This window comes from Prinia subflava, chromosome Z, assembly GCF_021018805.1.
Source record: "Prinia subflava isolate CZ2003 ecotype Zambia chromosome Z, Cam_Psub_1.2, whole genome shotgun sequence".
Lineage (NCBI taxonomy): Eukaryota > Metazoa > Chordata > Aves > Passeriformes > Cisticolidae > Prinia > Prinia subflava.
The window spans coordinates 29059454-29086330 of NC_086283.1; the positions used below are offsets into that span (position 1 = coordinate 29059454).

The 26877-nt window shown below is 39.0% G+C and overlaps 1 protein-coding gene across 1 annotated transcript in view; it reads left to right on the plus strand.

Moving 5' to 3' along the window:
* The first annotated feature begins 1901 nt into the window (after positions 1-1901).
* The window catches only part of FBN2 (fibrillin 2), a 129589-nt gene continuing 104613 nt past the window's right edge, over positions 1902-26877 (plus strand). Inside the window, exons 1-6 of the mRNA XM_063422860.1 lie at positions 1902-2417; positions 3203-3285; positions 6599-6697; positions 7198-7293; positions 9591-9686; positions 25180-25377. Of these exons, the coding sequence (XP_063278930.1) occupies positions 2179-2417; positions 3203-3285; positions 6599-6697; positions 7198-7293; positions 9591-9686; positions 25180-25377 (811 nt within the window). The 5' untranslated portion in view covers positions 1902-2178. The remainder of the gene's footprint in view (positions 2418-3202; positions 3286-6598; positions 6698-7197; positions 7294-9590; positions 9687-25179; positions 25378-26877) is intronic.

A 26877-nucleotide genomic window follows, 5' to 3' on the forward strand; every position in this document is an offset into this window, starting at 1 on the left:
CTTGAGTCTCACAAATCATTTACAAATCACTGGTAGCTGCTGACTTTGCTTTTGTTCCTCTACTCAGTATTTCCAGTTTCAAATTATGTCCCTCTTGGCTTTAAATCGTAACTTTCCCACTCTCCAGTCTCTAGCCCACCCTTGCTGTGTAATTGCCTAACTTTTTGGGGGGGATATGGGCTGTTGGTTATTTGTTTCACTGTTTAACTGGATTTTTTTTCCCCTTCAAGATTTTCTAGTGTTGTCATTTTCCAGATGAGTTGTGTTTAACTTCTGGGAATTGCTTCTTCATCACTGTGCTTCCTGATATCCAAAAGCCTGAGTTTATCTGAAACCAGTTCTTTCCTTTCTATTTCTTGTGTCCCACCTATTTATTCTTTGTGTTTTCTGGAGATAATTATTCACTCGAAGTGGCATGGAATCCTTCTGTTTCCCTAACTCTCAGCTGCATTTCATTCATGACAGGTTTAACAGCTTCTGTTTAAAAGAAATTCCAAACCTCTCTCACAATCAGGAGGCTGCTGAACTCTCCTACCCAGTTGTCTCCTTAAATTAGTTCCTTCATTAAATACTTTTCATTTCTCAAGATCTTTAAAGACTGAGATCCTCTCACACAAAATTACCTCTGCTAAACTTACAAATTTAAACAGAATCGGCTTCTGATCTGTCAGAACATGGGTCTGTAAATGGAGCTCCTGGACCATCAAAGCAGGACAGTAAGTGGAACAGAAGATTGGCTGCTTGACCTCTTGGCTACTTGGCTTTTATTTCAGACATAACAAAACGTGGCTCCTGCTTCTCACCCCAGAATTAGAAGTCACAGACAATGTGCATGTGGAGCTAAATGAAGCGGTGACTTGTTCCAGTTTTGTTACAAAAGACAGAAAACTTGAAAGTTTCTAGGTTGCCACCGTATGCTGTGGGCTGTATGGTGAGGAGTTCACCGCTGAGGCTGCAGTTCAAAGGGATAAATCTCCTCAGATGACAAAGCCAGATTGTGCCCTGTTATCGCAGTGACCAGCAGCCAGCACTCGGGGACTGTCAGCAGGGCCACGTTTGTTTTCACTGCTTTTGTTTGTTTCTCACTGGTGCCTAACTATTCGGCACATCTAGGTAAATGCTTGCTCCTGGTCTTAAAAAGCAAGCGGGAAATTTCCTGAGCCAGGCAGGTTTTTTTGGATAGTTATGTAGGGAAAAACAGTAAACGGAGAACAAGTAAAAATTTCAGGTGTGAACTTACAAAATCGACTCCTGGAGCGAAGTGCCAACTACCCCAGTACCACACATCCCTGCTCTGATGGCAAAAGCACCGAGCCCGGAGGCTGAACTGATACGAGCGGGGAAGGGGCTCTCGGGGCTCTGTGCTCCTGTGCCGGACCCACCTGGCGGGGCAGGTGTGGGGGTCCGGCCCCCTCCCCTCCGGGCTCATCCTTGGGAACAGAACCTTTGGGAGCCCTGTGTGCTGTCCCAGGGAGGGCTTTTACTGCCAAGGGTCCATCCCACGGCGCAATTCCCGGAGGTCGGAGACGTGCGGGAGAACCGCAGAACCCCCTCTGGGACCAGCTCTACCTGCGCCACTCTCTCTCCGAGATCCGCGTTCCCTCCAGCAGCTGCCAGCCCACACTCTCTCCTCTCCTGCCATCCCCTCTTCCCGGCCCCCTCCCTACCTTCCTCTCCCCCTCTCCCTTCCTCTCCCCCCCTCCCTTCCTCTCCCCCTCCCTATCCCCTCACCGGCCCGGAGCCACGGGCCCCTCCTCCGGCTCCCTTCGCTGTAAATCCGCCCCTGGCCCTGGGCAGGGGCTTTTTGCTCCCCTCTCCCTCTCTGTCCCAGCACGTTTATTTAGGCGTGATTGATTATCGTCTGGTTCTTATTTTCTTTTGTAGGGTAAATTCAGCGCGGTTCTCTTGGATTTCCTGTTGCGGCGGAGGGGGAGAAAATCCCAGCCTACTCTGCTTTTAGTCCCCCTTTTTTCCCCCTCTCCGCAGAGCAGTAGGTGCGAGCAGCGTGGGGCCCGGGCCCCGCTGGCACCGGCCGGGCAGGCTGGGAGCACAGACGCGGGGTTTTCCCGGCTGAAGCTTCTCCCCGCCCGGGAGCCCAGCCGTGCCCGCTGAGGGCGGCGCGGGACCGGCGCTCCCGCCCGCGGCTGCCCGCCCGCTTCCCGCCGGGATAGCCGCAGCATGGGCAGGCGGCGGCACCTCTGGGCGCAGCAGTGCTGCTTCTTCTCCCTGTGGCTGGGCTGCCTGGCGCTGTGTGCGCAGGGAGCGGCCGGGAGGCAGCAGCAGCAGCATGGGCCGGCGCTCCGCGCTCCCTCAGGAGCGGGCGGCTCCTTGGCCGCCACCGCCGCGCACCGGGAGGACGGGGCCGGGAGCGCCGCCGGTCGGGTCCGCAGGCGAGGACAGCAGGACGTGCTCCGAGGGTAGGGACAAGGCTGAAACCCCCTTTCCTGCCCCCTGTTTGCTCCCCAGGGCATCTCCCCTTCCACAGCCCCTTGCCGGTGATCTCCGTGTGTGCCTCCGGTGCCGCTCCCCTTCCCGCCTCTTTATACGGCTGAGGACTCACGGTTCGCTAAGCCGGGAGTTTGGCCCTTGCCTGTGGAATCTGGTCTCTTAATCAGTGCGATTTAGTTAAAGGCAGACAATGTGCGGGACCTGCAGCTAACAAATTGACCCCATTGGGCTGCTTGGTCCAGCGTGTTACAATACTGAGATACTTTAACACTCACTCTGGGGGTTTTGGCAAAGAAATGATGCAAAGCCGGTGTGGTTTTCCTCTGATGTTTCAGGGGCTTATTGGTGTTTCGAGTTAGTTTATGTATCCTTATGAGCAGGCATCCTTCCTGTCCTGTGTCAGCTGCCAGCAAGAAGCCTGTTTTTATTGCAGTGCTTCTCAGACTTTGAATGAAAGCAGACTCAAACTCATCTCTTCATATCCTCAGTTGTTGCAACAAGAGTGAATGTGGCCTGCTCTTGCCTCATCTACCCCTCGTCTTTATACTAATCAGTTGAACTAACCCAAAACGCCTTGAAGGAAGATTTTATTCTTTTGAGTAGGACTTTTTTGTAGACAACTTCGCTATGCACTTTTTTGTTGTTGTTGTTTGATGCATCTGGATTCTTCCTGTGTGTGTATGTAAAACATTAAATTTTCTTTAGAGTGCTTCACGTTTTCCCATACGCATTTATTGATTTGTCTCTGTCACAGGCCAAATGTGTGTGGTTCTAGATTTCGTTCCTACTGTTGCCCTGGATGGAAGACACTTCCTGGAGGAAATCAGTGCATTGTTCGTAAGTGTCTGATTGCTTCCACTGCTGAAGGGGTAACAATAAAAGTAAATATCCTTCCACGAGTCACTGTTCCATTCAGTATGAGAGAAGCCTGTTCGGTTCTGTGTTTCACCTTATTTTCAAAAATAAGGAAAAGGAAAAAAAAAGAATCACAAGATGGTTTTCAGGTTCACTTTCTTTGTAACTGAAGGACTGCCCAATGACCTTGGTATGTCATAGACATGTCTTTACCTAGTTTTAAAGAAAACCCATGACAGCGAAGGAAAAAGAAAAAAAAACTTTGTCAAATCAAATAGTAAATTGTAGTAACAGGCAAAAAAAAAAAGCCAAAAGGTCTTGACATTCTCTGAAACTTGGAATTGCAATCAAATAGGAAGCTTCTTTACATCTGGGATGCCTACTCTCTTGTCTGTTATTTTTAGTTGTGTTTTGATAGCTGTCAGGCATGTAGACTGGTTACTGGCTGGTCATACTGTGCTGACAGATGTGACTTTTGACATACATGGCATGGCAAAAAAGAAAAAAAGTTTTGTGTGTGGGGAATGTGCTCAGTACTCTGGTGGGATAATGTCTTAGGGGATGCTTGCCATGAAGCAGAAAATGAAGTTTAACTTTCTCTCTGTTACATAACAGCTGATGTTAAACACGTGCTTCCCTCAGACCATAAAATGCTAGTCTGGCCATTTATTCTAGCCTGTCACGGTCTGTTTTGTTAATAAGTATGCTCAACTTCAGAATTCAGGTTCAAGAACATACTGCTCTTTATATAAGCAGTGGAGGTCTTTGTAAGGTCTTATCCATCTGATAAGCTACAGGCATGCAGGATGAAACTGGGCAAGGAAAGGGTGATAAGCCAAGGTCTGCCAAACTTTTGACCTTTGGTGGCTTTTTTTTAATGATTCCAGGCCTCTCTCTCCTGTCCACATCTATTGGTTTTACATGATTAAACTTGATTAGCTAATACTGGGGATAACTGTGGCATGTATCACTTATTTTCACCTAAAGCTGACCCAGAATTTCCTAGCAAAGGATAATGGTGCAATTCAGAGGAAGATCCTTTTATTAATGTCCCTGCAGAATGAAAGGACTTTCTCAAAATGTTCTGTTCACATTTATCAACTTTTTCAATACTGGCTTACTTTAATGTGAAGTAGCGTTTTTAAGGATTTAGACTGCCTATTATGCTGTTGGTAGACTTTTCAGATTCAGCTGTGTGTCTGGCTCAAATGTGGTTAGGGGCTTTCAGCAATCCTCACAAGATACTCTGTAAACTGTGACTCTCAGTGCCTCTTAAAGACCTTGGTCTCAGGTCTGTCCATATCCAGAATAATCTTTGATTTATTTTTAATTTATGTGCACAAACGACATCTTTTAGTGCCTGCCTACTGACTGCACTCTGATTGTAGCTTTCTAACATGTTTGGAAGGTGAATGATTTTGGCAGAATGTTGTCTGTGACACTTTCCCGTTTCTCCTTTTGGTGAAGGCTGAAATGTACAGATTTCTATGTTCACAGTTAATGTCTGTGGAGATAGCGTTCCCTTTAGCTGGAGTTCTTCACTTAGAAAAATCCTCCTGCACGGGATGCGGACACAAGCTATCAAACTTTTTATTGGGGATGTGCTGATTCTAATTGATGCATATTGTAACTGGTGATTTTAAAGCAGTATTTCATGAGGAGAAATCTATGAGCCAGTGGAAGGCCAAAAAGAAACCATTCTGATCTTCCAGGCTGGTGATGTGGTGGTGGTTGTTGGTGGTCTGTGGCACATGTATGACTAAAAGTGATCTTTTAACTAAAAAACCAAAAGTTTGCTTACTTTTATTCTTTTGTTATACAGTGTAAACTTTTCTGATGAAAGCATATTTAGGATATGCCTTAAGGTCTCGGGCTTCCAGTTGGTAAAAAAATTACTTCCTAAAAGATAATAAACTTAACAAAATGGACTACATGTAAACACTGCTTTATCAGGAGATTCACCTATGCTGTACAAAGATTGACTGAACAGGAATATAAGAAAACAACCCTGTTTTCTTTGCTTGTCAAGTGCTCTAAATCCAAGTCCTATTTCTCACTTTTACTTCTGCTCATGGAAATCTATTTTGAGTCAGTCCATGGTATGTCTCTAATTCCAGCTAGACAGAAAAATTGCACACTTTGACCTCTCATACCTGCACATTTGGGATGTAATTGTAGCAGAATTTAATGATAAATGTAGATGATGCATTTTGCATCTTTTTGATACCCAAGAGTGGTGTGGTATGTGATCTCCTCAAGGTATTTGTTCCATTGGAGTCCTTCAGTGGAGATGTGCTGCCAGATTATTTGGTTCTCACAAAGCTCTAGGCCTATTTCCAAAGACATTGCTATTCTTGGTTTTTTTAATAGTGGTGTTTTTTGTGCTATACAAGTTGTCTGTTGTCTTTTTGAAGTCCTCTTGCCTTTTGCTGTAGTGGCTCTTACTGCTTCAAGGTCTGTTTTGATTCACATGCTACTCTGGCAGATTAATTTGATGTATTAATTTCGATCTGCTTTAGAATCTTTGAGGCTTTTACCTCTTTTTTTTTTTTTTTTTTTTTTTTGTGGTCTGTCACTTCTTTCTTTATTGGATCTGTGCTGGATGGTGAATGAGTGAAGGCAGGACTTTGGGTCATTGGGGGGGATGGTGCAAGGTTGGCACATGACACACACATACAGGGTGGACGGGCTTTCCTGACCTTTTTATGGTTAGTTTTTAAATAAAGGTGTGAGAGCTACCTCTGTACAGAAAACTGTATTTAGAGAAACACCACAAAATCTGCAAAGTCCAGCATTTGGACATTGACTTCTCACGAAACTGATTCGGGTAAAGGGCAGATAACCTTAGAAAAAGAAAAAAACAGCCCTAAAATGCCTTTAAAATGGTGATTGTAGGATGGAAGCCCATAGCATAAATTGTCATTGTTTATATTCCTTCAAATCTTGAATTCTTGGTAATGTTTTTTCACAGGTTTTGTGGTCTAAAAGATGTATTTTAAATGATTTTACATTGCTTGCATGATTGGCTGGTATTTCTAATTGGGGAAAAAGTTGATTACCTGCTTTCAGTGGTCAGGTCAGTGTTTGAATATACCTGATTTAATTCTGGTTGTCTTCAAATTTGTCAAGAGATACCGATTATGCCAAAATTCAGTTTGCTTTATTTAACTTAAAATTACATTTGCATGCATAATAGCTGTCCCAATGAAGTGAGAGTGCTGATTTTTTTTTCCTGCAAGTTTAAGGCTCAGGTTGCTGTTAATCCCTGTCACTCTCCTTCTATGCTCTTCCTCAGCAATCTGCAGAAATAGCTGTGGTGATGGATTTTGTTCCCGTCCCAACATGTGCACTTGTGCCAGTGGGCAGATATCACCCACATGTGGATCAAGACCTGGTAAGGACTTAACTGTGTTTTCATCAGAGATTTCATTGAAAATCATTCTCTTTAAGTTTCAATGACAAAAAAGCCAACCTCCTTAAAAATAACTTCTCATTACTGCATACGCAAATGTAAATTACGCTTAGGTAAAATTTCTTCTCAGGTTCTTGATGAATATTGTTATACCACACATGCCTGTTTATTCTGTGTGACAAATTTAGATGAAATGTGCTTAAAGACAGAAGCAAGTTTACAAATGAATGTGTGTGGTACTTACATTTCCATTGAGTCCATTTTGGTAAGAAATTAGGAGTGCACCATCTCTAATGCAATTGAAAGTTCTGAGTTGCTATGTAATAGTCGTGGAAAACTTGAGAAAACATCTCCATGAGTATACAGTTAAAATATATAGGGTAGACGGTACAAAGCTCATAATTCAGATCCCGTTTTAAAGACTGTAAAAGGTTTTCCACTCCTTTGTGTGCTTTTGGCTGATTTTGGGTGTCTCTCTGCAGCACAGCAGTGCAGCATCAGCTGCAGGAACGGCGGGACATGCGTGGATGAGCGGTGCCAGTGCCAGAAGGGCTTCTCTGGTGCCCACTGTGAGCAGCGTAAGTCGCAGCCAGTTTGCTTGAAGTGCAGTGAAACACCTGAGAGGAATGCTTGTTCTGGGGTATGGAGTTCAGCTGGCGGTCATTTCATGCACAAAGTGCTTTTGCTATCTCTAAAATTCAAGTTACAGACTGAATTCACTGACCAGTTTTGGGAAACCCTTGGGGAGCAATGTCACTGTGCATCCCACTTTTCATACCAGATGTTCACTCGTCTTTCATTCTCTTTAATAAAGTTTTCTCTAGCTCAGAACAATAGTCTCAGTGCTGGGTTGAAGCATGTTTTGCTGTTTTCTATTTAGTCTAAGGAAAAAAGGATTAAATATGGTTCAAGCTGTTGGATACTTTTCTGGGTTGGCAGACAAGCTAGAAAGTGAATTATTTGCCCAGCTTTACCTATAACAGCACAGTGTTGACAAACTGTAACAATTTAGCAAACCATAAAAGTCCCTAAACGCTGCAGGGATGAAGAAAGTCTCAAAGTGTATTCTGATTCCAGCTGACTACTATCTAGGAGAGAAATTAATTGCATAAAACAGTCTGAAAGTAGTAGAGACAAACAAAGGGAAGTTATGCAGAAAACCGATGGACTGAATACTGTGGAAGATAATTTTTTTTGCCCTAGTCATTTTTATAAATGTTGGAAAACAGTCTTGTTCTCACTTTAACCGGATAGAACTCCCTAAATTTTAGCAAATAGTTGTAATTCTAAACTGTGACCCTAGCCACAGTGAAATTATGTGTTAAGGATTGCTCGTCCCTTCCTGCTTTTGTTAAAATATTGGGTCAATACACGAATGCTCTCAAGACAAGACAAATTTCCGGCGAATAAATAAAAGATGATTGAATTTTCAAGTGGTGACCCTGAAGCAATCCAGAAAATCTGAACAAACTCTGGAGATTGGTTTCAGTGTATCAGGTAGTTAAAATTTCAAGCAGGATTATGTGTCTTCTAGACAGTCTTAAAAATGTAAGTATGCTTTTATTTCTATTTAGAAAAAAAATAATTCTATATAATGAAGTTAATTTGAAGAAGTGCCATTGTCCATTAATTCAATAATGTAACAAAAGCAGCAAAATATCTTCATTTTATGTGTGCATTCTCAGGAAAAGGTAATTCTGTTTAGTGGTTCTTGGTAAGAAGTAAGGCTTTATCACATTTCCACACAACAGTATATTTTATGCTCTCCACTATGACACAGGAGTCATGGATACCTTTTTTCAGTTTCTCTAGGTTTCTGAGGTTCTTGTGCCGTGGGTATTCAAATGTGTTGCAAAAGCCACTTCCAAACTGAGGAGACACATTTAGGAAGGTAGCCTAATGATTTTGAGACCAAATTTTAAAAGTTTTAAAAAAGTTTTTAAAAATTCAGTCCTGTAAGCTGAAATGTTTTGATTTGGAACATGCTAATTTGTGCTAATTTTGGACAATTTTGAAGCAATGAGTCAGAAAATAGTTAGATAAGGCACTCTTTTAATGGTGTTTTTTAGCCTCTCTGAAGAACCATCTTCCTTTTGAACTGAGAAAATTCAGTGGTCTGCAGGAAGCTTTGTTCTTCATTCAGACCATTGGTAAAGAGTATAAGTGGGTGCCCTGAAGCCCCATGACAGTGAAATATGTTTTTCATCTAAATGTACTATGGATTTATAACCCTTTCACCCCACCCAGCTTCCTCCCTCACCACAATTTTTTTTTTTGTTGGGATCTTTTAAAAAACACGGTTTTTCCAGGCACTTAAAAAGATGAGTTAAGTGGATAGTTCTTCTCCCTTGCCTCTAAACATCACTTCTTCTTCCAGCAGCATCAACTCTGAGAGATGATTATCTGTCTCTTGGACACCTTTGTCTTCTTGAAAGATTTGTTCCTATTGTGACTGAGCAGCACAACTTAATATGTCCAAAACTCCTCACAAAATAGTTGAGGTTTGATAGATAGCTAAATTCAGTGAGGGATAATAAGTTCCTATATAGTAAGTTCTTATATAATTCTTAAGTTATGAGTGATTAAAGCTGCACAGCTGATTAAAATACACTGAAGCTGAACATCTGCTATTAATCTGTGCTGAATCTGTGCTGAGCAGCTGTTTGCAGTTAGCATCTGCAGGTACTGATGGAATTTGGTTTGTACATCCATTGCTGGTGGAGGTGATAGGAGGGAGATCAGCTCCATCTTTAGGCCTAGAAAGACTTGGAGCAGTGGGAGAAAAATGAATATTTTTAAAATGATGCATATGGTAATCTTGGAAATTTCATTGCCATGACATAATTTAACTTTTTGTCTGTTTTGTTAATTGAAGCTGTCTGTGAGAGTGGCTGTCAGAATGGAGGACGATGTGTTGGGCCCAGTCGCTGTGCTTGTGTCTACGGCTTCACTGGTCCTCAGTGCCAAAGAGGTAAAAGAAATTTAAGGAAGGAAACCATGAGGAGTTGTATACAAAAAATGCTGTGTGCACATGTTTTATTCTGTGTATTTTCGGTCACTAAACTTTCAGTAAAGTGCTTATTATTTGTAATTTTAGAAAGTGTGTTTGTTTTTTTTTTTTTAGTTTGGCAGAAACTAAATGAAAATGAAATGAAAAATTGACAAATACAAAGCCTGGTTGGTAGGAGTTTCAGGTCATTTAGGCTGCATATTTTGTTCATATAATAGTTAAAGGATAGCTGTCTTTTGCTATCTGCTACATGAAATAACAATCCGGCAAAATTGCTGGAGGTGTTAGGATTGTGTAAGTCAAGGTAACTGAAGGATTTTTTTTTTGTATAACACCTCTTGCATAAGAGGAACTTGGGAAGTAATTTGCTCTGGTTAGTTAGGAGTAAGTCAGAGGAGGTCTGAAAAAATAACCAATTACCATAATGCAGGGATCAGTTCCTAAACTCATTCTTACTCCAGAATGCATCTCAGAGATGGCTTCTGAGGGGAGTTCTGTGGAATTCTCTGTTTCAAATTCAGCTGTGAAATGCTCAGAGCTGTCTATAAATGGGGAGAAATATCTTGCACCTTTCTTAGGTTTTTAACCTTTTTTTTTTAGCATTTGTTAACTCTGAAATGGAAATAACTTCCATGGAGGTAAAGGAACTAAAAACCTACACACTGAAAAAGCAGGGGTTTCTATTTGCTCTTCCAGGCTGTTTTATATACCTACTAGGTATCACAAGCATGAGAAGAATGTAAAGGATCAGTTTGTTTGTCTCTAGATTGTTTTTGTTTTCATTCTTAAAACCTGATTTACGGTTTTCTGTTTACCCCATTTCCTGTAGCTGCTTCTTCTGAAGCAAGCACAAGGACTCAAATCTTAAATAGTTTAGTTAGTTGAGAAATAGGTAGTATTTTGTTAAAATTTTGTTAATACTTACAGCCTTTTTATACCTGTTCAGAGGTATGTCTATGCAGAATGTGTACCTGTCTAAAATAAGGTACTACTGAGTCTCTCTGTTTAAGAGTTGATTTTCAAGGGATTGGACAAGGTTAGGATAATTTATAGTTTGAGCCTTACTTCTGATGGAACTTAACACTACAAATTCTGCATTCTGGGCTATGTGTCTAAGATGGATTATAGTTCTAGCTGAACTATGGCATGATAGAATTGCAATATTTAAAATTAATTTTTTTAAATTTAATTGATTGCATTCAGACATGATTTTTATTTATTGCTTGATAACTTGGTAAGCTTGCTTTTTGTCCCTGATAAAAGAAATCATTCCTAGTTAAGATTTGCTTCTGTTCTCTGACTACATTCAGGGCTGTGGAATCATGTTAATGCATATGACAGACTCCAGTGGTGATGATGGCTCAGATTTTTTAATAATGATACTTACAATTTAAATAGTTGGACCTTCAAAGTTTAAAATATTCTACTACACATGCAACAAAAGCAACTTAGCTTTTGTGATGATGAAATGGTTTAGGTTTCCTTTCTTACCATTCATTGTGAAATCTTTAGCTGCAGAATTCAAGCCCTGTACAGAAATTTAAACATCAGTGTTTTGGCATCCATATTTCCCAACTGTCCTTGAAAGTCCTAGATTTTCAATTTTGTGTAGAATGCACCTGTTCTGCAAGAGTTCAGCTGCCTTGTATGAGTATTTGAAAATTGAGTTATTTCAATTAAAGGTTTACATTTTATTGCTTGAAATTTGAGGTAGTAATCCAAATTTTCTTCTGTCACTGTCAGTAAAATATAGCCTACATCTAGCAAATATAATAACTATGTAATAAGTCTAATCTAATATAGTATGCTTTTACAGCTTTGACAGGACTAAGTAAAATTTTGGTAAAATTTGGCAATATCTAATCTTGGTGTTGCATAGACCTTCTCATATTCAAATAAAGTTACTAATATATTTTACTATTGTTCAGTTAAAGGAAGATGACTCCTATAGTATATCTTGATAAAAACTATTAAAAGTGTCTATTTATTTATGCTTTACATGAGGTGAAGTATGTGAAAGTACTGTAAAAGATGCCTGAAATGCCTATTTAGTTCAACAGTAATTTGTAATTTATGATTTTAATATCTAATAGTTTATGTTTTCCAATAAATAGCAGAATGTAGTGATTCCTTAATCTGTGGGTTGCCATAGTTGCCTGTAATGACTTACAGCAAGAAGTGTCTCAGTTATTTAATTTTAAACTGAATTTAGCAGCAGTTCATAACTCTTAAGTAAAATTTTATAGTTGAAGGATATGTGAACTTCCCTTGCAAATCACATCAAAGTTAAAAGAGACGTTGTTTTGTAACTTTTATTTACATCATTGCATTTTAATGCACGCTTTTTATGGTTCTGTAAATGAAGTTCTTTAAAATTAGGTATTTTCTTCCTAAAATAGATCATATGTAGGTTTCCTTCAGCTTGGCCGCACAGCCTAAGGTGTATGATAAAACATGGCTGGTTTTTCAGCTAGCTGGGCTCTGAGCAGACTAATTTCTGGGCTGGAGACAGGAGGCTGAGCAGTAACTGATGACTGGCATGATTAGAGTATTTAACTTAAGGGTTTTTGCTGCGTTAAAAAGAGAGAAAAACCTGTTTGAGAGCTCCTGCTTTTTCTGATATGTACACTGACCTCTTACATTTCCTGTCAAATCTGGTCTTTGGTCAGCTGCTTGTCTTTGATTTGTAAGCACACAAGATCCAAGTTTTTTGGGTGGAAAGTTTTTTAAAGAAAAAAAAAAAAGAGGTTGAAATTTCTGCAGCTGAGTTTTTCCAGTGAAAAGAATAGAAAAAAAATGCACAGAATAAGAGGCCTCATTCTCAGTTGTACAGTTAAAGGACAATATTTTTCCATCATTCCTTTGGTTTCTTAACATTGTAAATGATAATTGTATCATTGCTCATGGTCTGTGCATTTTTTAAAATTGACAGTCTTTAGAGAGAAGAAGCTGTGGAAAAGCAAGGATGTTTTCTTCTTTCATTGTCACGGGATAAAGGGAAAAAGTGAGAAAGGCAAACCTTGTCACTGATGTAGGTTTGCCTTCATCTCATATAGAGGGAGGACCAACAGTTCCCCGTTTACCCTGTATTAAATAGCTCATAATGGGAAGCAAAAGGGTTTGGAACAAGTAGAAATGTGTAGCTTGGGAGGAGTATCCTTTTGAAGAGGGAAGAGGATTTCAGGTAAAGCTATCAAGCTTTGACAGGTAAAACTGGGAAAAATAAGGAAGTACAGTATTTGAATAGCAACTTTGCAGTAGCTGAAGGGGGCCTAAAACAGATCTGGAGTGGGATTTTTTACAAGGGGAGGTAGGATTAGGACAAGGGGAATGGCTTCCCACAGCCAGAGGGCAGGGCTGGATGGGATCTTGGGAAGGAATTGTTCCCTGGGAGGGTGGGGAGGCCCTGGCACAGGGTGCCCACAGGAGCTGTGGCTGCCCCAGGATCCCTGGCAGTGTCCAAGGCCAGGCTGGACACTGGGACTTGGAGCATCCCGGGACAGTTGAAAGTGTCCCTACCCATGGCAGGGGTGGAACAACCTGAGTTTTAAGGTCCCTCCCAACCCAAACCATTCTGGGAGACTAAAATTCTATGAATATAACATATGAGATAAAGTGTTTTTCTTCAGCTGGGCAGTGGATGCAAAAGCTTATCAACAGCACAGAGAAACAAGTAGGACAAAGCAAAAAGCATGCTCAATTGAGGTGTTGTTAGTGTGTAGTGACAGAGGCAAGAGAGTAAAGAGTAACATAGAACTGAAATGGACATAAAGTAAGCAGCTGATAGGCAGAGAGGTTATAAAGATGTCTGGGGACGATACATATGATTGAAATCAAGCTGGCATAGCAAACTGATACAGATTTGTATGGGAGTCAATACCTCTCAAATACAATTTTATTATAAAGAAGAAATACAATATATATTTAGTGTGTAGTGTTGCTGAAGATGCTTGTGTGCTTAAGTGACAGCAATCAGGTCTAAATGAAGCAACCAGAAATGTAATTCCTTGAGAAACTACTTCTTCTGACAGGTATTTAACTTTACACAGTTTTTCCTGTCTGTTGATGCTGGCAGTACCATTTTTGCTTAACAGCAAAAATAGCTTTTTGATCAGCAAGCTCCTGTCTTTTTGTGGGAGTTTTGGGAAGGTAGCTTTTTAATTTTGATGTGGAGGTGGGGGTGTTTTTTTGTTGGTGGTGGTTTTTTGTGTGTGTGGTTTTTTTGTTTGTTTGGTTTTTTTGGTGTTTGTTTGTTTGTTTGTTCTGTGGTTTTGTTGTTGTTGTTGTTTATTATTATTAATGGCTGCTATCATCCTGAGCCAGAATAGAGGATTTTTATGGTCTTCCTGCTTCTTTCAGTGTATAGTAAATGGAGGACTGATCTGCTGAACAACAGTTTAATTCACCTTCAGTCCAATTTTAGCCTTTGGGAAGTGGAGCATGTGGTCTTGGGTTATTTTCAGCAGGTTCATAAAGGAGTTGTGCAAGGCCTGTTAAGTGAAGAAAAAAGTAATTAGTTTACTGTATCATGCTCAAAACTACATGGTCAAGTTCACAGGGAATGTTCATGGTCACTGAGAGAAATACAAGTGTTAGGTCATCAACTTAAGGACTAATTTAACTAGACTTTAAATCTAAAGTCTAATTTAAAATAAATGGAGTTCTGTTTAATAAAATTATCTAAAAATAAGTCAGCATTAGTTTAAAACTATAGAATGGTAATGTTCTTAAGATTTGGAGCTTTCACCATTCTTGTCTACTTCTATCCCTTTAATTTTTTTGTTAGAAAGCATTTCAATGCTTAGTTGAAAGCTGATTGCAAGCTAAATACCACAATGGTAATTTTTTGGTTTTTTGACAAAAAAATCTTAAGTTTAGACTAAAAAATCATGCTTCTATTCCTCTTGGAGACAGGAGCTAACAGTTGCAAATACCTGCAAAAAAAAAGTAAGAGGCAAAGCTTTATCTGACAGGTAAATACCTGATTCACGGCAGTAGGTAAGATTATCTGTGTTGGAAGAACCAGTTAGATATTTTAGGTGTTTGTTTTTTTTTTTTGAGGCTAGAGGAGTCATCAGGTGTTAATAACACACACATTTAAGTGCAGTCCCTGCTCACCAAGCTCCTTTTGCTGCCGCAGGTTCTAGCTGTAGATACTGACCCACACCCCTTGATGGATTGCAGCAGAGCAGATTCAAGAAGCTGCTTTCCTGCTCTCAGATATCAATACCTAGGGGTGTTACAGGGCTCTGGCACTGCATTCTCTGCTTTTGTTATCCATCATTATCACCAAAAACAAGGTTTTCAAAGGCAAATAGCCACTTAAATCGCTAAAGTCCTGTGAGGTGCCTACAGAGTATGTGTTTGCTTGTTGTCAGCTGGCATTGGAAAATTTCTCCCTTCTAGGTCTGCAAAAGATGTAACATTTAGCAGTTTTAAAAAGGACATGGGTAATGCTGCTCATGCTGGTTGCTGTAGTGATGAAGAAAGTATTGTGATCCCAGTTAGTGTCTTTCTCTTACTCCCTTCTTTTAGTTTTTAATTAAACCCCAGTATTTGTTTGGCACCAGGAAAAAAAAAGGTAAAAAACCTTCAGTGCAGTAGCTTTGCTGCTTTTGAAGCACTTGAACTCTTCAAAACTTCTCAGTTTGTTCAAGCACAGGACAGGCAAGTCCCAGAGTGTTACAGAAGTGGAGTTGTTGCACTTCGCATAAGAATTAAAAGCAGAGGTTTTATGCCTTTGTAGTAGGTCTGCAAAAGTAAAATCTAAGTATGGATTTGAATGACGTCTTCCAAGGGCTTCAGAGTTTTCACTAGAGTGCAGCTCAAACAAGGGAATGTTTTATTGGTTTGAATTGTCTAAAAGGGGAGCTCTGTGGCTGTGCTGCCCTAAACTGTGAAGAGAAAGAGTGAACAAGCTACCAGAACTGTTACACCTTATACTTAAGGCAAACATAGATATTTTCTTCATATACCTATTTCTTAAAATCTTCATTTGAAAAGTAGTTTTTTGCTCTTACCTACAGGAGGAACAACTCTAGGAAAGCATAAAATACTATGGTTTTTACGTGTTAGGTAGGACTTAGACTAGCTTATGCTCTGTATCTAAAGATTGTTCGCTGAAAAGTGAAACAAGGGTCTGATAATACAGAGCATGAAGCAAAATCATGAGTGAGTGAGAAACCTTGCAGACGACAGGGAAGATGATGCCTTTGAAAAATTCCATCTGGTCTTATCTTTTCCCTTCCTTTGCTCTTTGTCAGATGCATTAAAATGTCATCATCTTTTTTTTTATTTACCTGGGGAAAGAGAAAATACTGTGTTGTTGATAAGAGCTGAGCAAGGCCATGATGGCTTTGTTAGAGTTTCAGAAGAAAAAAGAATTTCTTCTGAAAAGTAAAAAACTTACTAATTTTATTAAGCTAATTAATTTGTATGATATCCAGGAAAAAATCTTCATATATTTTCAGGATATCTAGGAAAGTTAGAGATCAGAAAAAATTGAGATGCTTCCTCACAGAGAGTGTCTTTAACAAAGAAAAAGTAAAAATCTCTGAAATATTCATGTGAATAAGAAAACCTTCTGTCAAACTCAGCAAGTGCTAATGTTAGATATTGCTTATTGTAGGCTTTCTAGGCAAAATTGGAAAAAGCAGAAATAAGCTAAAGAACACAGTTTTGAAGTACTGGAAAAAGGATTGGAAGAATCAAATTTTTCAGGTTTTGTGACTGTAATACTTATTCAAACAAATTAGATGAATTTCCTTTTAAGTTTACAAGAAATGTGTAGAGGAGGCTTGAGAAATTATTTGGGAAACTCAGGAACCTTGGGAGTTTATTTCTGTAATGGTTATGAATGTCTGAAAATGTTGGTTTACCTTGGGTATATGTTCTGTGTACACAGAGATTCCATATTAGGCCTCAGAGAGAGTGAAAGGAGGAGTTTGCTTTTTTTTTTTTTTCTGAATATTGCAATGATGGGACAAGAAATAGAAGAGGGAAAGTACATATTATTCAATAACACTTGAACAGTTGTTTGTGAAACATTGAGTTTGAAAAATAAGAAATGGGAAGTTTTGAGTTTTTTTGTTTTGCTTATTTTTTCCACAAAGGGTGTAGTCATTCACCTTAGATTTGTTTTGAGTAATAAGAGTTTCTTACATAAAACTGTCTCAGTGTTGAGCCAGGAGGTTGAGTGTGGGGAACCCAAAACTCTGTGTGGCTCTGTGGTTGCAGGTTAGATAGATGGCAGATATTTAGAAGTAATTTTCTTTTTTTGTATTTTCTCCTCCTGTGTTCTTTTCAACCCTGAAACTTTTCATTATGTCTGTTATGCTTCGAGCCCCCTTACAGTGAATTAAATGTTAAGGCTTGAAATTCTGTAAATTGGATCTGCTTTAAATTTTCAACCATATCTGTCTTCATAAGGATTAACTATGCAGTATCTTAAACGTTATAGTTGCTATAATAAAATATATAAAGAGTAATCCAGTTATTATCAGGGGTAGTTTACTGAAGCTGGTCAAGAGCATGTTGCATCCAGGGCAGCAAAGTCATAGAGTGCCAAAAATAAACTTGTTTATGCCACCTCAGACTCATATCTTCCTTTGTGAGAAACAGGATTAAATTATTTCTGTATTGAGAGGATACAAAAATTATCTTCTTTCCTATATTTTGGTTGTTAAAAGATGCTCAGCTTTATAATGTCTCCCTGAAAATCTTGTATAAGCCCAAGAGGTAAATTTCTAAAGCATTTTGGTTTTGCTGAACACACCCAAAAGATCTGAAGAACAGAAACCGTGTTTCTGTCTCTACGCAGACAGAACTCTAGTAAGTAGTAGCAAACTGGGTTTTTAGCTTACTGTGAACTGAAATTATCACAGCACCCTAGCTAGTTATCTGAGGAAATGTTTGTTGCAGTTTAAATAGATGTATATATTTAAATCTTTTCTAAGGGTAATGCGTGAAACAGTTGTATTCCCTACTTAGGTTAATAATTAATGAGATTGCATTCAGCTCCAATGTCTGTGGTTTTATTAGAGTTTTTCATCTACTGAGACTGCCATTTGCCTTTTCTATGCCTTTCTAATTTACACAGGGGTTGGTTATGAAATATTTTCCCTCATTTTGTGAGTATGGGTGCATTCTGATAGCCTTGGCTTTTGCTGTGGGGAATGACACTGAACTCCAGAGTGGGAGGGTGAGGGTGGAGTGTGTAAATCTACACTGTGCCCTTTATACTGTTCAGCAATACTCTTAAAAGGGTGTCTATATTAAAATTACAGTCTTCCTCTTCACTGATTCTGCCATTCTGTTCCTTTGAGGTTGAACTGAGTAGCACTGACTTCATGGAGCAGGGAACCAAAAGCCCCTGGACAGTGTAATTCAAATTTACATCTTATGGTCAAGAAAAGTAGCATATTTTTGCACACATAGAGTAAGGTATTGTGGAAAGTATTCCAGGGATGTGAAAGAATTAAGAGGTTAATGTGCATCTGTCTGGCTTTCCAGTATCCAAGTTTTGATGAGTAAGGTATTTTTGAAGGAGAAACACGAGAGGAAGGAGCAGCAGGAGGCATGAAGGAGTTCCTTCACTGCTTTAGATATTGTAAAGCAAAGATGTACAAACATCTTATTAGGGTAGTTGGTATAAACTGCTGAATCTTGCAAAAAACCGGAAAATATTATTTTGCTTTTTTATCTCCATGTATGCTTTGCCCAGGGGTGATTCAGGCTGTAACTTCTGCAATGACTGATGATTAGTGTTTCATTGTGTGTCAGACTGTGTGCTAAGTGTTGGGATTTCATTAGTCCCAACTCAGGTGACATCTTTGTATAATAGTAGCAGACTCTGTGAAAGCACAAGGAACTTCATTCCTCTTACAAGGAACTCCAGCCAAACCAAAATTGGACATCTTGCTGGGACCAAAATTCAGGAATACTTCTCTCCCATCTTTTATTCTGTGCTTGAAATTTTCTATCAGTCAGTATGATACTTCAGTTACATATGGAAACATTTTGTTCCAAGAAGATTTTAGGGAATTACTTGAATTCTGGAAGGTGCTGAATTCCATAAATGACTAAAGTTAAGTATTTCCATTTTTCTCTATTTCTGTGCTTCTTGGTGTGTGTGCTTTTCAAAATGTTTTGTGTCCTGAAGTATTAGAAACATTTTCTTCACTGTTCATTGATTAGACAAAATTGCATTTTATTTCAGAAATATTGTTATTTATCTGCTGCTTTGCCATCTTCCCTGTCATGTGCTTGGATGTGTAAGAACTAATTGCTTTTTAATTAATAAGAGTTTTAACATCTGCAGTTATTACTACACTAAGACTTTATCTGCTTAAAACTGTCATAATACCAATTATTTAAAAATGTCTGCGTGAACCATGGAGTTGTTGCTTTTGGAAAAGAGCTGCTGCTGCTGTTCCAACCAGAGGAAAATGACAATGTGTTTGGAATCGATGTGACAGAAATACTGGTGGAACCTGGAATCTTGCTAAAAGCTACTAAGCCCACACAGATTCCTGCACGGAACCTATGGCTTTTTCTTCTTTCATTTACAGCTGCTCTCCACTTCCTTTTCAGCTGTCAAGTGTTGTTAAGTTACCCAGTCCATCACAGGAGTTTGTGTGATGGGAAGTTTTGCATCACAGGAGCTGGTCAGAAAAGGTCATGACCACTAGAACAGTAATAAAATTTCAAACTGAAAATGAAAGCTGTCAGCTGTATAAAAACATCCAAACCATCATGATGTATTTAACATCAATGTCCAAAACCATTTTCAACTAAGCTGCTCTTCTGCTGTTTTACACATGAAAATAAACTTTATAGAAATCATCACTTCCAGTAATGACTAAAGAACCTGCTGGGGATGTGTCCCAACTTTGAGTTAGCAGCAATTTTAAATGTTTGAAAGACTTCTGCAATCATTGTTTATGTTAATGATAAACGTGATGCTATTATATTAGCATAATATAATATTTAATTAAGGACTTTACACACAAAATCCTTGGAAAAAGTCAAGGAAAGAAGGCTTTGATTTTACTGTTCAGATTTATAAGAACCTCAGTCTAAATAGTAGTACTGCCCACAGATTATTTTTTTCAAGAGAAATTAATAGCATTGCCAACTCCCTTTCATATTCCAAGAGACTCATTGTTCATTTCCAGCCAGCAGTCTTTTTTACTATAAGTTTTTGGATGTCACCTTTGAATTTTTTTTTTATTTATATCAAGTACAATTCATCTACCTTCTTGTTATTTTTTGAAATGTCCCTGTTGTGAACTCTGTGTTGGCAGCTAAGCATTTAGTGTGAAAAAGCCCCCCAAATTTTTGTATAAAGTTGATCAAAATTTTGAAAGAACATAAATTTTAGATAATACTTAATAAACACATGCACATTTTAAATGTTGAAATAGCTTTTTGCATTACTGTGACTTATGATCTGCAGATGTTGGAGTTGAGTAAGAAGAATAATATTTACATATGCATGAATTTCAGATTTGTGCTCTGAATCCAAGGACAGTTATGAATATTGCCAACCTGTTCATACTCACACTAAAAGTTTGTTAAGGAAAGCCCTAATATCCCTTTCTTTTGAAGGACAATGCTGTCATTTATCCAGAGTCAATGGAAGAATTGGGCATGCCTTGCTCTTCCAGTCCTGATGGTGACATGGTAGGAATCCATGGAATACCACAGAATTTTCCCTTGCAGGAAGATAGACTTGACTACTCTTATATTTATCAAAACATTAAGTTTTCACATTGCAAAGGGGAAAATTCAGAGGGTTCAGTTGAAAAACCTCTTCAGTAATCAATAAGCAGGTTCTGCAACCAACAGCCAAAAAAAATTTCAGGTGTCTGGAGTGTTAACAGAGATTGTGGGGAAATTTGCTGCCTATCTGAATTCAATCAAGACAGTTGTTTCTCCATCTTGCTTCCTGTTGGGGTTACTTAACAGCAAAGTGAATTTAATCTCAGGTCTTTGCCAGTACAGGCCTAATATCTCCACTCTGAAGGTTCCCTGACATGGAGTGCAGCCTCTTGGGCTTTCACCCACCATGCTGATTTTTCTTTAGAAGAGAGTGACGTTCCTGGTAATGCTGACAGCATTTACTTCTTTCCAGCATTCAGACCCCATGCATTAGGTTGTTCATTTAATAGTGTTGCTGTATGAAATGGATTTTTGAGATAATAATGATAATAATAAAAATAATATTAATTAGCTGTTTGCTCTACTTGAGTCTGCAAGTGAGGGGATGGCAGTTGAATTTACTTATTTTCTCATCTATTCCTTAGTAGTTCCTAAATATTCTTTGGGGCTTGAGGTTCTGTAAAAAGTCCGGTGAAAGGCAAATGTGCTTTGTAAGGATGTGAAACACATTAATAAAGTATTAGGTCTTGTTCTTTGATTGACAGGGGCTGTGAAGGCCTGTCTTAGACACCTTCCTTTACTCACTCCTGGTGTGATTCATACTGATGAACATGCCTAATATTTTCAGTATTTTGTTTTTAGTAATAGAAGTATCAATCTTCCAAGTACCTCCTAGTTAAAAATGCTTGTTTCCAGATGCATTGTTTCCTTATTTAGTTATCGTTCTGTGTTTTGGGTTTTTTTAAATAAAAACCATGGAAGATACTTCACTGTTCCTTCCTGTTAAATCTTCCTAGTGCTCACAAACATGAATTACACTATTTGTGACAATGTGCTTTTCCCTTCTGCAGGCTGGGTACAGGAGACTGTCACTATACCCCTCTTGGATTTCTCACAGGAACACTATTTTGATATTGGGAGCTTTCATTTAAAATTCCAGTCTTGCTTTCCTGCAAAGGGAAATTCAAATTTTAATAATCTTCCAGATAGCTTGCAATGGACATTCTCACATGTAGTTATTCTCACCTTTCTACTTTCTTCATGCCTCATTTTTTTATGTTACCTGGGAACAGGTGAAATTTTTAAGGGCAGGAGTTGTGACAAAACTCAGTTAGAAACTGGATTCTTACATGTGTACCAAAATACTTTAATGTTTTGTCCTGAGTGTGACAGTAGGTGGTGTTTGGGATGTTAAACATTATGTTTCAGGTTTTTAGCTGGTGGGTGTTAGACACAAAGGTCATGTGGCAGACAGAGTATTGCATATCTGTTTACAGCAGGTTTTTACGCCTTCATCTGAATCATTTGTTTGGCCAGAGGAACAGGAAGAAAACCAAAATACGTGGATACTGAACCACGACTCGAAATCTCAACATTGTTACTCCTTGTCTTAGGCTCCTGGGAACTAGGCTTCTTTAATTACAGGTAGAATTAGAAATTTGAAAAGGAATTAATGGAAAAAAATCCCAAGAACCATAGTAGTTGTATAGTCCCATTTGAGAATACAAAAGATGTACTTTTATGACAGAATAGAAATGTTGCAGCATAGTTAAACGTTGAAGTCCATGGTTTGTTTCTTTTCTTAATATTAAGAAAAAAGTACTGCTCATTAAATTTAAGTATATTAACGAATTGTTAATAAAGGTAGTCATTCTTCAGGTCACTGTGCATATTGAATGTAATTTTCTGAAGTTAAAAATCAAAACTGTATAACATGTGCTGAAGATCACTTTCTTCCACCAAAGCAGTTACCCTTTCTAGAGTAACAAATGTTTTATAACTTATGTTCAGCATATGTTTTTTCTGGCAAAATTATTCCATCAGCAGTACTGGCAGAGGAACAAATGAAGAAACACCTAAGAATAAGACAAACAAACCCATATGGAAAACCCATATGGACTGATTCATAAGTGGGAGTTTTTAAGGTCTGATCAACCATTATAATAATATAATCTGACTGGCTGTGTGAAACAAATCCACAGTTTCACTTGAAACTACAAAGTATCTTCAATATAGCATCTATTTTTATTGCATTTGCTTGCCACATGTAAAAATACTGTGTGGCTACAGATCTTGGTGTAAACAACTGAACTTCACCATTAACCCAAACATGCTTGCCTTCACTTTGTATTTTAAAATCTTATATTTTCCTTGTAGTATAGAAGAGCAGACACTAATCAGTCTCTTTACCTTTGGGCTTTATAGCGGATAAACTGAACAAGTAAAGATTTTTAGAATAGGTGCAGTTTTTATGAATAATATTTTAAATTACAGTAATATTTTAAAATACAAATAATATTATAAATCATATTTCTGAATAGATACTGTGCTGCAGGCTTATGCTGAAAATGTTGCTTGGTTACAGAATCTGAAAATTAGATTAATGCATTTTCTATTTATTAAGGCATGGGTAAGCACCTATGCATAGGTGGTTTTCAGAGCAGGTATTTCTATATAGTTGGATATAAGAAGCAATAGGTGTATTGGTATCACTCCTTGTACCTGACCCATTCATATTCTCTTGAACAAACATGCTTTGATGTCTGGTTGTATTCTCTAATCTTTCTGTTGAACACACTTTCTAAACTGCACTTCTAATTGCTAGTTTTGACAGAGTTTACACACTATTATTTTGTGTCTTATGGGAAGGTAGTGGAACTCAGATCCAATTCACAACTCTAGTTTGTGTTTCAAGTTTAATTTTGTCTGATTGAATTCCAAGCTTCTTAACGCGGAATATCTTTGGCCAGGATATTCCTGTGTTTCACCAGCCATTAAACAGAGAAATACATGGTTTGAATTTCTGCTCCTACTGTGATTCCTTCATGATAGCCAAAGATTGGTCCTACAGAAAATTGCGTCTCGGAGGATTCCTGCTATAAAAATACAGTACTGTCCAGGAGAACTACTTATTTCCTGAATAGGAATTGCTAAGTGAGCTGGGATGTCATGATTGTCAGACATGCTGAATACAAGTTCTGGGAATTTGAAGATATGTAGGAAGTCATTATTTGATTTCACTATAAAGGGCATTCGCACATGGAGAACTGAGCTCTAGCTCAGTTTCTGGAGCAAGGACAGGATTTTCTTTTTATAATGTATTTATTTTACTAGAAGTGCCATTTTTGTGGTTTGATGGTCACAGGGGAATCTCAGAGTGTAACTTTGAAGACTATTTTGTATCGATAATCAAGAAGTATTAAAGTTCACAGCCCTTACTGAATATTTAAGATCTTTTAATCTTCTTTTATCATCAGGCATTTCTGTACTTGTGTACTTGGTTGACTTTATTTAAAGTGAAAAATCCATCTGAAATTGACTACCAATGTGTATAAATAACTGCTTAAATCTTTTCTGGAGTGATACCTGAGAGTGCCTTACCAAAGAGGTGGAACGGAACATTTATTTCTGTTTGAACTTTCATTTTAAGACCTCAGGAAGCTTACTATAGCGTCTCACAGGGAAGACCACTTTTTTGTTGTCCAAAGATGTCAAAGCTCTTCCTTTTTAGGGTGAAAGTATTAAATTACAGAAAACAAGAGTTGTCCCATTTGCAGCTGGTTGTGATACCAGGTGCACCCTAACGAAAGTGTGTGGAAGCATGTTATCCACATATTGGTATTGGAGCCTGCTTTTGGTAGGGGAAGAAGAAGAGTTATGAACAGCCAGAGGAGCAGCCATAACCCAACTCTTCTGCCTTCTTTCTTGTGATTAAGTCTGAGTAAAAGCTTTGCATCTTCTTCTTCTTTTCATCCCTCACTCTTTTTAAGAGAGTCCATAAGGATGTGAATCTGGCTTAGAGCAACAAGCTATTTCTTATTTATTCCTAGAGAATTTCAGTTAATTGTTGATCCCAGTTTGTGTTGACTCATAACATAAGAAAAATTCTCTTTATACAGGTTCAGTGTTAATGAACTAATTATTCACAGGAATTCTACCAGAAATATATTTTTGTGTTGTGTCTATGCTTTATTCAATGTATTACATGGGGCTTGGACTGGTTGTATTGTCTCATGGTTTCCTTCTGAAGATAAGTGATGGTTTGCCAATTAGTCCTCTGTAGGTAGCACTATTTTGCAACAGGCATTCCAGGAGGAATGATGATTCTGTGACACACTCTGGAGTGGAACTTGATCAGTGTAGAGTGAAAAAATGTGTGGCTGCTGTGGTCTGTAGCTCCCTCCCATGAATCACCATAAAGTAGCTTAGGAGCAAGAAAATCAGTGTCCAGTCCTTTTTTGCTTAATCTGATCTTTTATTTGTTTGCTTGTTTGTTTGTAAAATTCTTTTGCTTACTGTGGATTTTACGGCACACATTGTCAATGCTCAAGATCAGTTTTGTGTCCAGCTGCCTTTCATTTAGTTGTATCTTTTTGAAAGAAAGGAATTGAGCACTAACCTCATGAAAATCATTACCCTCAGTGGAAGGTGTCATGCAGCTTCTGTAAGCAGTGATACAGCTTAAATTTCCATGGACTTTTCTTAATATAGGTGTCTACTGGATTAAAAAACCAATTCTTTCTGTAGCTGTGCAGTGCCTTGTATAACAGTAAACTTCCCCTTTTTTCCCCAGATTACAGGACAGGCCCATGTTTCACGCAGGTGAACAAGCAGATGTGCCAGGGTCAGCTGACGGGGATTGTGTGCACCAAGTCTCTGTGCTGTGCCACCGTGGGCCGGGCCTGGGGCCACCCCTGTGAGATGTGCCCTGCCCAGCCCCAGCCCTGCCGCCGTGGCTTCATCCCAAATATCCGCACTGGGGCCTGCCAAGGTGAGCTCTGACTGAAATTCTCAGTGTGGCAACTCCCACCTCTGACAATCACCCTGAAAGCCTTTCCCTTGAAACATCACTGCTTTCCTTGCGTGCGGTCTGTGTTCTGTGATGAAATCCAGGTGTGCTTTGCTGCCTCCAGATTTTTACTGCTGGACCTAAAGAGCAAAGCCTAAGTGCCTGGAAAAAGTGATTATTAATCCATACTAAAGAAAAATATTTGATGTTGGTTTTCCTTATGTGTCAGAGCTCAGCCTCTGCCTGAGTGCAGCAGTTTATGTTTTGCCATTCATCTTGAAGTGATTAATATGTTTTAGACACTCTTTTCATAACAGTGTCAGGAAAAGAAACTGCATTGCAGAAGGGGTGCATGTTGCAATCTCCAAGTCAAGCTCCACTGTATGACTGTGCCACATACAATTGAAACTTCTCTGCCAGGCTGACCCTGACATAGCTTCTGGGGCTTCATTTGAATTATGTGAGGCATCAGTGGTGCTCTTTAGCACCCATGCCCACAATAATTGTGTTTTCTTTTTCTGGCAGTATATTCCCTGTGGCAAATAGTTTTAAGTTATCCGTACAACCATGTTGCTAAATTCCACTGGAGAGGCTAGAAACAATGTGATAATCTACTTTGTGTGATGGGTAAACAAAGGAAGTTTGAACAGCCATAATTTTTGCTACATTTTTGACATATAATTGCTAAATAGGATTTTCAGATTGTATTTATGTCAACTTGCCTTAGCACACAATGTTACAAGGTGATGGCAAGGCATAGGTGAAAAATGCTTGGCATTTCTTCAGGGGAAAGAGAGAGACAGAATTTCTTTATTTCACAGAATCTATGCCTTCCAGCAGTCGAGACATTTCCTTTTAAGCTCTGAGTACTGGTAATTCCTCCTGGCCTGAGCTCAGAGGTATGGGCAGATTGGTAGCACTACTCTGTTGTGAATTACCAGCCTGCTTTGATGCTGGAAGGGGCTGGATGTGGCACTTTGTGCCTTTCCAAACTCCACATTATGGTGCAGAGTCTGTTGAAATAGGATCACAGAATCTCAGAATGGTTGGGATTGGAAGGGGCCTCTGGACATCATCCAGTCTAACCCCCTGCCAGGGCAGAGTCACCCAGAGCAGGTGAACAGGAGTGTGTCCATGTGGGGTTTAAATGCCTCCAGATGCCCCTAGGCAGCTTGTTCTGGTGCTCTGCCATCCTCAATAGAAGGGTCAGAAGAAACCATATATTTTCTCTGAGGGTTTCAGTAGCAAACAGAGGGATCTGTCCTGCTTTTCAGTGCTTTTCTTTCTGTTGACATCAGATTTACAGAGACTTTAATGAAAGAACACTAACTCTTTGGTATTCAGTAAAACTACCTTTGTCATGTATCAGTTAGACCAGGCTCACTCAGTCTATATTTCATGTGTTTGGCATTTTTGAAGGGAATGCTTACATAAGTAGATAGCCAGGTTTGCGGGTTGGTATGAACAACTCAAAATCAGGGG